This window comes from Seriola dumerili, unplaced genomic scaffold, assembly GCF_002260705.1.
Source record: "Seriola dumerili isolate Sdu_G_001 unplaced genomic scaffold, Sdu_1.0 BDQW01000331.1, whole genome shotgun sequence".
In the NCBI taxonomy this organism is placed as follows: Eukaryota; Metazoa; Chordata; class Actinopteri; order Carangiformes; family Carangidae; genus Seriola; species Seriola dumerili.
Window position 1 is genome coordinate 11,829,411 of NW_019174586.1, and position 12,366 is coordinate 11,841,776.

At 43.1% G+C, this 12,366-nt stretch overlaps 1 protein-coding gene across 15 annotated transcripts in view; it reads right to left on the reverse strand.

Moving 5' to 3' along the window:
* LOC111232438 (prominin-1-A-like) overlaps nucleotides 1–12,366 on the reverse strand; it is a 77,403-nt gene that overhangs the window by 40,371 nt on the left and 24,666 nt on the right. For 10 of the 15 annotated variants that reach the window (XR_002665552.1, XR_002665550.1, XR_002665548.1 and 7 more), the window contains exons 2-4: nucleotides 10,879–10,937; nucleotides 10,264–10,290; nucleotides 5,395–5,600 (exon numbers count right to left, since the gene is read on the reverse strand). Coding sequence is in view for 5 of the 15 variants with exons in the window: in XM_022759957.1 (XP_022615678.1) it covers nucleotides 5,395–5,600; nucleotides 10,264–10,290; nucleotides 10,879–10,937 (292 nt within the window). In the remaining 10 variants the exon portion in view is untranslated. The remainder of the gene's footprint in view (nucleotides 1–5,394; nucleotides 5,601–10,263; nucleotides 10,291–10,878; nucleotides 10,938–12,366) is intronic. The other 5 variants (XR_002665556.1, XR_002665553.1, XR_002665555.1 and 2 more) reach the window with 1 other exon arrangement.

The following is a 12,366-nucleotide window of genomic DNA, read 5'->3' on the forward strand; positions in this document are numbered from 1 at the left end:
AAAGTAATGATAATAAACTGGTAAGTGATTTATGATAAATCTATCTGTTCGCCATTTTCATCCCACATTTGACTCTTTTGCCAGACCACTATTTGTTTCTCGCTCTGTCTCATTAATGGTATTAAATGTATAAATCCATCATTATCAATATGGATCAAAGTGAATCACATCGTGTTTCTTCCTTCATACGTTGGAGATGTCTGAACCAATATCCTCCCGACAAGATAGAAGAATAAACTCGTAAGGTTTGGTTAATTTGGGTTGTTTAGGTTCAGTAAAGCCAGAAGAGATGAACTGGCCTCCTCCGACAAAACGTAACCACAACAAAGCTGTTTAACGCACATTCATTATCACCACATCGTTACAACAATTCCAGCTCATCATGCCGTAAATTTGCCTCTAATTAGCTGCTGTTTGGGGAGGATGTTAGTAATCTCCACTCTTTCCCCACCACTGCCAGCATGTTTCTACCTTATGTGCCCAGATTCATCATCATTTACATGCCGGAGTAATTCAAGGATTGATAATTAATGAAGGCCTGTTAATCAGTTTATGCTTATTTAGATTTCAATCTGCATTCACCCAATTTAACCTGGTGAGAGTGCTAATAATGCAGCTGCACTAATCAGAGTATTACCTTAATCTGGATCTGATGAAATCGTTATTGTTTATGTAAATGATTCTTCACACCACGTCGAGCTCCACAAAGCTTCAGCCTGATTTTTTTTCTTTCTGCCTCTAGCGTTTTTTGAAAGATGGAACGGCGCCACAGAATGAACTCTGCACTCGACGTTACATCCGCCGCGTGCTTTGCTAGATTAGATCGCACACTGACCGTGTCACTCAGGCAAGCGCGTTTGCAGCCGGGCGTCCGTGTGAATCAAACCCCAAATCCCTACAGCGCTACTCTAACCCAGTGAACGTTACTCATTCACGTTTACAACCACAGCTTTTTTGGCAGCTCCTCTGGGATTTGACCCTGTCACCTTCACAGTGCAGGGGTGACGCAAGGGTGAATTCCTCTTCTCGTCTTTCTCGGTACAGATTTATTTCTGTTGTTTGTTTTGTTGCAATCAACCACGTCCTGCTCTGATTCTGTCACATAAAACATTATAATTATAAAACGATTACACCAATTCCACCCTGTGTCGTTCGCTGCTGATTTGACTCCAGTGTGTGAAATTAGCCTCATGTTTCTACTTAATAAATGTATAAACGTGATTACCTCGTGCTGAACGACAGTCAGATGTAGGGCCGGAGAAAATGTTTTGATTTTCCAGTGAATTGTGATTTCTTCTGTTTGAATGATTGATTTGAAAAATCCTGAGATTGATCTTTGCATTTGCTCCTTTTTCTCAGTGAACATGTGGTGTGTGTGCAGCACAGTTACTCAGTGTGAGATGTATAGTGTGTTATTTTAAAGTGATGTTGACGGTAGACATACATATGACCCGCCGAAGTCGCGGCGGTCTTGTAAAGTTGGACGTGAATTCACAGGACTGTCGTGACTCGGGAGGATTCGCTGACTCGCAGCCGATGCAGATGTAGTGACGCTCTTGCAAGTGGTGCAGGCTTTTTATTTTTGCTTTACTGTTTTGCACGTGCAGACCTAGATTAGTTGTTTTGCATTTGCTAAGATAAATAGATCCAAGAGTTTTAAACCAGTTACAGCGGGAAACAAAGTTCAATTTGTACTAGCTATTATATGTTCAAGAAAACAGCAGTGTTAAATGCAGAGGAAATTTAAGTTGCTGTTACGCAACATTGGTATTTTTCTAATAAGACTTGGAGAAAAAAATCTAATCAAAGTGATTCTGGACTTGATTCTTGGACGAGGAGATCAGTGCTGATATTCAGCCCTAGTTGGATAACAAATATTAATTCTCCAAACTCTTGTCTTCTCTTTTTTTGTTCCTTCCAGATCTCAATGACTCGTTGAAAAAAAAACTATAAAAAACTATAAATCCAGACCACAAACCCACTTTTCTAACCTCAGGGTTACCAATGCAACGCTGCAAAGGCCTGCTGGGGGTTTGTCCTTTTCTTAATCACAACTGTTAAAACCCACACAAGTGATGATAGGGGTGGTCATGTATTTGGGAGAGAAAGCAATACAAAGTCAGGGTGCAGTATTTACAAGTTTAATCTTGTGCATTTAAATGTGCAATCTGACAGGTGCATTAAAGTCATTTTATTTAAGAAGGGGAAGAGGAAGCCACCTTGGTCATCCTCTGGGTATTTCATGACTTATGCTTTTAATTTGAAGTGGGTTTTATTTGGAGCCGACTATGAATGCTTCCTGCTGTTACTGGAAAGAAGGTGTATTTACTGCCATCGCATCTGTGGAAACATGGTGCGTCTTATCAGGAAAAAAAAAAGAAGAAAAGTTAAACACCTTCACACCACAGTTAGAGGCTGATGTGACATTTCTGGTGGAGCAGATAAGTCCACATCGCAGATCGAATTGCATCGACGCGGCGCAGTGTGTCGAAAAATAACATTTAAAGAGCAGTTTTGAAAGAAAAGCTCGACTAAACTTTCAGAGGTTTGAAACAACCAGGGTGAAGATCAGGTCTTTTTATGTTTCACTATGTTTGGTATAAATACAAGAAGTGATGAGTTGGCAGGTGGTAGCGTGCAGAAACTAAATGTTAATTAACAGAAAATCCAAGGGGAAAGCATCGGTCTTACCCACGCTGCTTAGTTAACAAGGGGCTTCCTGGTGGCTGCAGAGGAGAAAACACCACCACAGTGTCCGATTAGCCTCAGAGATACACTGCCAAAGTCATGTCAAACTTAACTCATGGATTTCCCGGCAGAGTAACGTGTAGTTTATAGTCAATTGTGCTGTAATGTCTTCTGCCAGCACATAATTTAACGTCCGGGCTTTGTAATATATAATTTTGTTTTCACTCTCTTCTCTCACACCCTCAGCCATTTTTATCGTCCTCACCCTCACCTTGGCGTCTCTTACACCCTCTTAATCCAATTTTAACACTTCTTGGAAAATAAATATCACCCCTGCCACTCCTGTGCCCGACCGTCAGCTTTCTAGTGGCGGTAAGAAGCAGTCTGGACCAGGCCTCGGATACTCATCCCTCTCTCCTGCCTGTAATTGCTTCATTAGAGCCTCTGCAGCGTCTCTGCCTGGTGGCTCGGGAGATTTAATAAGAGCTCCGAGGATGCTCTCACACTCCTGCGTCTGGGCTGCTAGGATATTGCTGTGGAATTTCTAATATCCGGGCTCCTTTCCAGCGAAGACAGAAAGTCAAAGAACATCAAACTAAGTACATTCCTGGATCCCCCACAGTCGAGCACGAGACAAAAAGAAAACAGCCTTTTTGTACAGCAGCTACATCCCCGGCGGCTGCTGCCTCTTCCAGCCGCCGAGGCCGTGAAACAGAGAGTGGATTCGGTTTCCCGTTGGGCCATTTTCTGAGAGAGGAGTCTTCAGCGAGATGTGGGACAGTCGGTCGACGTAATGGGCTCATATAGAAGAAACGAATCAGTAAACTTAAAGCTTCACCGGCCCCCCCCCCCCAACCATTTTCAGCCACCTCCTATCTACTTTTCTTTTTCTTTTTTCCATCACTTTCCATTATCTTGTGCAATCTGAGTCAAATCTCATCACTTGCTTCACTGCTGTTTCTCACTTTGCGGGACGATAGCGCTCCAGTGTTTTAGAAAATGAACGTTGAAAGTCCTCTGTACCATTGGTGTCCCCTTTAAATACTGTGAGGACATCGTTCCACTGGTTTTCTTTTATTAATGACAGACAGGAAGGGGGTGTATTACCAACTGGTGCTACCCTTTCAAGGTATAGAAAACTTGTATGTTTGGGATGGTCTCAGGCAAAAGACTTACTGTATCTTTAAAATTTGTAAAAATTGGATTCGCTTTGATGGAACTGGCTCTGGTGAAAGGTTGCGATGACATTTGGGTTGAGATCAAGATATGAACTCTACAGCCCGATAAAGACGGCCTCGATTATCTGCTTCCTGCTGAGCGTAGGAAAATCAGCTGTTTCTGTACAAATATCACATTTTTTTGTTGCAGCTTTCTGAGCAGTGAGTCGATGTGATATTTAAACGCTAAAGTTTTTTTTCATCCAGATCCAAGATATTTCTACTCCGAGACTCTCTTTATACTAAGAACATTTAGAGAGGTAACATGAACATCGCTGTCAACAACATCTCTGGCTCTAAGCATGAATTTAGGCGTCTGCTCTCAGGATTGATTTCAAATTAAGAAGTGCAGCATTTAATCAAAGGCTTGTTGTCAGATTTCAGCGTTTGGATCAATAGAAAAAATGGAGACCAATTTGTAAATAGCTCAAATCATCAATCATTCAAACTTTGGAAATCTAGGAAACCAAATATATTCCTAAATTTTTCATCATCTTCCGTCACTTGAGCCACAGTCTTATCACTCTCCTTGCTTCTATTTTTTCCCCCCTGTCGGGACGGTGGAGTCACAATGTGAAGAAAAACTCACCCTAAAGCCAGTCTGTTGGATACATGTCAGTTAAAAACAATCATCTAAATCTAAATGTCCTCGCAGTGGGGCCGCAGCTGTCGCTCTCTATTTTCTGAGTATCTTCTATAAAAGGAGAGACGGTGTCGGAAAACTGTCAGTGATGACAGTTTGGATCGTGTCGAAATAGCGGTCGGTACAATTTCAAATTCCTGGACTGCAACAGTTAATTATAATTACCACTGCTTAAACCATTAACAATCTTTGTAATGTGCATTTAAAATGGGGGAAATGATAGCTGGAGCAGCAATATAATAAACCCTGAGGGCAGGTGCAGTAGGTGTTATACAAGAACCTAAGGAGAATAGTGATGTGGAGATGAAAATCGTAGCACTCGGGTGAACTTTGGAAACATCAGATATTTATTAGTCATGCAGGAGAAATTATAAGGCTTATTGTGGATTTGTGAGCTTGTCAGTTGTCTTTGATTTGTCTCTAATGACAATAATTATAAAACCACCACAGTAAATAAGCCTCAGTGTGAACGGCCTGCGGATTATAATGAGCAGTGCTTAGACTGAGCACCAGTATGAAGGGTGCTGCCACAGAGTATCTACAGTAGGACTTTACTATATATAGAAAACAGCGTGGGGGATGGGGAATTGCAGGCTGATGACCAGTGTGTGTGTGTTTGTGTTTGTGTGTGTGAAAAGGGCACATACTATTACCAGAGGAGTGTGTGTGTGTGTGTGTACAGTATGTTTTTGCCTGAATGTGTGTACGTGTGTGCATGAGTGTAGAGACAGAGGCGTAGTTTGCATATAATCACAGTTTGTGTGTGTTTGTGTGTGTGTGTGTGTGTGTGTGTGTGTGTGTGTGTGTGTGTGTGTGTGTGTGTGTGTGTGTGTGTGTCATACTCACGTGATAACCAGTGAGGTGGAGAAGAGCAGCGTTCCCAGCAGGCCACGCCGACAGTCTGCGTTCTTCCTCTGGCGCTGGTGCATCTCGCCGCCACAGTTGTCACAGCAGCGACACATGCAGAAGAAGAGACCAACTATCGGCATCAGAACGGCGAACAGCAGGCCCACCGCCGCACACACGAGGAAGCCTATCTCGTAGTAGATGGCCTGGGGTCAGCAGGTGGGGGGGGGAGGGGGGGTGGAAGGAAAGAAAAATGAAGAATGAGAAAACATAACAGAGAAAGGTGGTGAGCATGGTAATGAGATGGAGAGAAAAAGAGGAGCATCAGAGGTGAAAAAAGAGGAAAAAAGAAAACAGAGATGAAATAACGAGAGGAGCAGATGAGGTGGGGGGGGGGATGTTGAGCAGAAACAGGATTGAACCAGGAGAGAGCAGCAGATGAGTTGGGGGAGTGAGGGAGAGAAGAAAGGATAGATTAATAATGACATAAAGGAGAAGAAGGGAGGACGCACACAAGGAGGCAGAGGATAAAAATGAGCAACAAATCTAAAAATATCTGGTAGGATCCCACCGCTGGAAATTCTCTCTCTACTCTTTGTCCAAAGGGGGATTTTGTGGATAAACAATGTACACATTGCGTAACACTACTCACTGCTGGAGAATCCTTTCTTTCCAGTTCTTAAATACCAGCAGCAAATTCAATAATCGCCTCTTTAACTTCATTATTACACCAGATAAACGCAGAGACTCTTAAAAATCTGTGGGATGACAATACTCTTCTCACACACTACACTGGGTGGAACGAACAGAAAGCAATTATTAAAGGTTGTTTTTGTTTTTTTGTTTTACATAAATTCCCAATAAAGTGCAATATGCACTGAGAGGATAACGAGACGTGAAGGATGCTGGGATGGGGAATACTCAAAGGAGTCAGAGCCATCCGTGTAGCCCCTGTGGTGCAGCCCCCCCCCCCCCCCCCCCCCTCCCTCGCTCTAATGAAAGGGGAAAGACGGCATCTCTGATGAAAAACCTGCTTCAGTGGGAATGGACTACAAGGCAGTTAGTGCACTGCAGCAAAACTCCATCCTAAGAAGCAGTGGAAACAAGAAGATAAATAAGCCCCCGGGGTGAGATAATTACGCCTGTTTCACTGAAGTTCATCCCTTTTTAATGATTTCATCGAGGTGTCTGTCAGTTTCACCAAGAAAAAAAAAAACTGATGTCCTCAGTTGATGATAAATTTGAAAAGATTGAAGGATGGAGGGGAGTTTAAGAAACCATGAAATAGGTGAAATTATCTCCTGGCAGTGGCAGACTTCTGTCACTTGGTTCAAAATAGGATTTTTAGTGACACATTATAGTGTGAAAACCTTGCAACTCCAGCTTTACGGGCCGAGATTGAAGAATTACATGGTGCACCTATGAAGTGACACATTACACAGCCGATAGCAACACCCAGCTAAAACTGATGCAATCTAATACAACAGCCCTGCATCCCGTCGTCGTGGAGGCTATAACGGTTTGTCTGTCTATCGTCGAGGGCGGGATATCAGGAACACGCTCAGTATAACGTGTGCAACTCGTAGAAAGGTAGAGCCTCTAAAATGACCATAAAGTTGAATAAACGCCTCTTTAAACTAAAAGTGACCATTATACCTTCATCGAGAGAGAATTTATTTCATGGCTCTTGCATTAGTTTCGAGTAGGTGTAGCTAATAACCTGGAAAACAAGTGTATATTACCTTTGGGCTATTGGAAAAAAAAAAAACTAATCAAAACCTGACTGGATGAACGAGGAAATGCATGAGTCAGGATTCAATTGTCTTTTTTTCTTTTTTTGTTGATCTCACCTGTAAAACAGCATCATACAAGTTGCCATGCACTTGCACAGAGGGCAGGTGTTAGGGTTAAACAGTTAGTGAGTGAACAGAGCTCGTAGGTTGTGGTGAAGCGCCGGTGAGACTGTGTTAGTGTCGTCAGGAGTGAGCGGAGGAATGCTGACGGCTCGGTTGGTTGTTTGGGTTTTTTTGTTTTTTTTTGTTTTGCGTTGGGATTCCTTCTCGTCTCCGAACAGTCGGCCATGAAATCTGCACGACCCTCGTCACGCAAGTCTGGATAATCCTCGACTCTGATTGAATATCAGAAATACTCGAGGTGACTCAACGCGGCTTCTTACAAATTCCTCCTGATATATTGAGAGAGTTAAATTGCTGCTGTTGGCAGGTTCAGCTCTTCCACCTCCTCTTGTCATGTACCACAGCGCTGCTACTTAATCTGCCGCTATCTAAACCGCACTCGGCACCAGCTTTGGAAATTGGCAAAATTGAATAGGGGATTGGTAATTCCCACACCGTATGTAACTTGTCACAATGAAGTTCAATAGCATCTCATTATAAAAGGATCAAAGCGGCGCTGCTATCAGTGCTCCTGAATGGACGAACTGCTCTCCCAGCTGATTCACACTAATCTTAATCGCCCTCGTAGGTCAGTGACCCCGCCGTCGCCAGGGACTTGCAGATTTTGCTTTTTAACATGCAGAGAGAAAAAAAAAATGAAATGGCTTCTGAACATTTCAGAGAGAAATATTTCTCTCGGGTTAATTTGAAAAATCTTTGTGCAAACTTAGAAATCTCCAGTGGTGAGTATAATCCAAAAGATAGAAGCCAGTGTTTGGATGAGTGAAGATTCTGGCTGCGTCAGGAACACGACGTGGGAAGAAAAAGTGTTTCAGTCACAGCCGTCCTAACATTAAAGACGTTGCAGGGTCAGTGCGAGTCGACAGGAAAACAGCAGCACTGTGAAGATGCAGGAAAGTGAAGAAGAGGAGACTCTGGGCTTGTGTGAGTGTGTGTGTGTTTGTGTGTCCCATGTCAACTAAAAGCACCAATGTCAGGACATTGTGCAAATCTGAATGCTTGCATTGTCATTCTGCTCCTGGGCTCCGTTTGTTATTGGGTGAATCCTTACAAAAAATAAAAAAAAATAAAAAGATTTTATTTTTCCACCACCACTCTTCAAGGGGCCTCCAGCTCCAACTATTTTTGGACTCTAGCTTTGTCTTGGCAAGTGCCCAAAAGAAGGAGGTGACCTAACAAGAACAAACTGTATGATGAGATGGCGGCATGAATTCCTGTAACTTGAATCGGATTTAATCAAAGCAGCAGCCACGAGCTGCTGCAGCGTCCTCGAGCAAAGACGCCGTTACCCCGAGCTGCTCATTCACTGTAAGACGAACGCCGGAGAGACGGGAGCCGCTGTGAATCAATCACACGTCCTGATTCTTTGTTGTCTTTTGATTCGTTATCCTGACTCAGGTCCTGCCGCTCGAAAGTAAAACCGAGCGGCCGACACGGACGTGACAAAAAAAAACAAAAAAAAAACTGCAGTTCCTCAAACGGTCACTTGAGGCTGGATCCAAACGAGAGTCAGTCCCCTGTAGACTCCCATGTTAAAATGGAGCCTCTATGGGCTGTAATGTTTACACCCTGGTGTGTGAGGGGTGGATGGTAGCTTCAGGTATTGTGACAGTAAAATCACATATTTCTGGAGGAGCTGGGAAAACCGATTATCCTCCCACTTATTAATTACAAGGAGGCAGCAGGACACACACACACACACACGCGTGTGTGTGTGTGTGTGTGTGTGTGTGTGTGTGGAGGGGTTGTGTTTTGATCCTTTCCTGCATGATTTGTTTGAAGCTCTGTGGAGGACAGATGTTTTTATGAAGCTGTGGCGGAGCAGCAAACTGTGTATCAGTGGTCCAGGTCAGTGTGTGAAGATTTATAGTCGACGAAAGAGTTCTGCCAACATCAGCACGCAAAAGATCAACTGTGTGTGTGTGTGTGTGTGTGTGTGTGTGTGTGTGTTGATGTCTGGCTTATACTTGCTGTGGTTAGGGAGAATATCAGGGTGGTTAATACGGCTGAGAAGCAAATTAGATGGCTGACCAGCAGTTTCCAGGCACAGTATGAACACTGTGCGACACTTTTACACGACATCACTGCAAGTCATTACAATCCGGAAAAATTCAAGGAGCAGAATGGAGTTTAGAGTTTGCAGCTGTGGCACTAAACGTATTGATTTCACTAATTCAGCTGTAAAGAGGGAGACGACAGTAGACCGATGCATCGCCAAACCCCATATTTGTATTTCTTCCACTGTGTTTGGTTTGATCTGGCGCTGATGGGAACGTGCTGGTTTGTGTTACATGCTGTTTTTCCTCACAGAGCCACAAGTCCTCAGCAGCCAAGTGGGGAAGCAGGGGTAATATTTATTTCACTATATGTAGAGTTTCCACCTCACTCAGCTGATCTGGTGCGTAATCACTGATTATATTAACTCATCAAGACAGAGGAGGCTCAAAGTCAATGACAAGAAATCACTTTATTTATAAAAGACAAAGCTCCTTCAGCCTCGTCTTTTATTCATTTTGAATCCCTTGTCAGATCTCTCGTCTAAAACTTTGAATTTAATTTCAAAGTACTAACTGAGCGTCGGCGATGCAGTCAGCACTGTTGCTCCTCCACGAAGCTGAAAAGCTCTACATGACGACAAACCTCAAAGGACGCAGGAGCTGCAGTTTTCAAGGGTAAAGGGTTTATTCCACGGCGGTAGTGAGGTGGATGGGATGGCTGGGTGAAAGTCGTAGGGCTGCACAACTAATCACGTCGACTCCAACGATCAGTGAAACAATATAACCAGAAATGAAGCTACTGTGAGTGTCAATGTGTCAAGAAACAAAAAAGTGGGAATTTTAACTACAGTTGTGCAACCCCAGAGACTGGAGGGATGACACATGGGGGTGTGGGGGGGGTGGGGTGGGGGGGTGGTATGAAGGGTATGACTGTGAATCCAGTGTATAGACTTTACCTGAAGGGTCAGCACTATGTTCTCTGGCTGTGGGAGGCCAGATCAGATGAAGAGGGCATGCAGAAGACAAAGGCAACTCAGCGTCAAAGAAAGAGCAAAGCCACAGAACAAAAACATGTGGATGAAATAGAACAAAAAAAAAGAAAAGAAAGAGAAATTAAAGATTTCAAAACTGGCATGCATATCCACATAGTTGCATATTGCAATACTGCACACAGACAGACAGTACAGTCTCCCATAATGGAGAAAAAGGTACAAACTGCATGTTTTTTTTTTAGGTCAAAGGGCTTAAAAAAGTCTTTGGTTGTCAAAGTTTTTCATAAAAACTCACATGTTGTATCTTTCTCTAAATTCACAGCTTGTGCCAGAAGCAATTACCATTTTTTTTCTGGGGTGCCAGTAAAAAAAGATGGCCTTGCCTTGGCGTACAAAAGCTATTAACACCTGGCTCCAGAAAAGTCACGGACCACAGAGTATCTCCGAGGAACGCGTCTTCTGTAATTTATATCGTGGATCGCTATACCCAATCAGAAAAACAGAAGTCACTAAAGCAGACAGATAGGCACAGCAAAACAATCATTTAAAACACACACACACACACACACACTCTCTTACCTTTTGATATTCCGTCTGAATGGCTCCAAACTTGTCCTTTGCCAGTTTGACAATGAGATCTGCAACAGCACAGAGGAAACAAACACTGTTTTTCTGTAATGAGAATAATACGCACGGTGGAGTCCTTTATCCGACTGTTATGTTGTCGCACTGTGTGCATTTTCTGGCACGGCAGGCACCATCTGCAAACAGATCTGCTTCTAAAGTCAGAGTTGTTGTTACGCTGCACCCACTCAAACACACATTGTGAAGCAAATCTACCCAGTAACACGTAGAATATTACGGCATCGGGCCTGTAACACCAAAAATAATGGCTGCTAGGTTGTCACCAAAATGAAGAATAGGTCTTTTCAGGGTGCTACTTCGAAAGTGGAAACCCGCTGCCTTTATTCTACAGCTCATTTTATATTAATTGTGAACTTGGTATGGAAACTTTCCTAAGCCAACACCAGTGAACTGCAGAATATGGTTATTGTGAGACGTTATTTCTGTCAAGCTGAAGCAGCAAGTCGACGTTTTTGACAAGATGTTGTCAGGGAATGCAGAGCCACACTGTGACACTGCAGCGTCCCTTCATCCCATCTCCTCCCTCTGGGTTTAGAGAGGGGCAAGTCTGACACTCTGCAGAACGCTCATGTTATTTATCAGTGGACTGACATCATGTTGGTGTTGTTGATATCCTGCATCCCAGAAGGACCTGATAACGATGATATGGCTGGAAATAATGGTGAATGATTGGGGGAAACATTTCCTAAGGTGGTGTCTTCAAATATATTGTTCTTTATCCAACCAAAAAAAGGTTCAAACAGATTCAGTTTAATCTTTTAAAAGACGCTGGAATCAGGCAGTTGTTTGGTTTTTCTGCCCAAAGCCTTGTTAGTTATGAAGCTCAGATTTTTTACATGTTGCTGGATAAATGAGGCAGTTTAATTAGTTTTTTTTTTTTGATTTTGGATCAGCTCAAGGATGCAGTGGAACTTTTTGTTCCTGATTTATAATGAGGAGAGGTTGCATATATCCTAAAACTTTGCTTTTGCTCTAAATGATTTCTCTGAGCGGCTACACATGCAGTGGTCGTCATGTGTGGTCTAGTTTTCTGTCTGCATGTGTTCGGACTGATTTCCTGACGGTCACTGAACTGTCTTGAAATACCAACACACGAGGTTTGCACCAGTTGTATGTTGTAGCCAACGCATGCACAAATCAAGGACAAACAACAGTTGTTCGTAAATGACAGTTACTGAAATCCTGTGTTGGTTTAAAGAGGCGATGGAGACGTCACAAAACAAAGTAAACAATATCTCCTATCAGATACAGTATGCCGCCGTTCCCTCTTTGGTCTACACCTGGAGCAGTGCTGGGTGTGACTCATCATGTTGTGATGACAGAGACGGTAAGTCTTCTCAGACGCAGCAGGTTTCCAAAAATAAGATGCAAAACACACAGGGGCTTTTCCTCCTCCTGCATTGCGGTGTTTCCTTTCTGAAG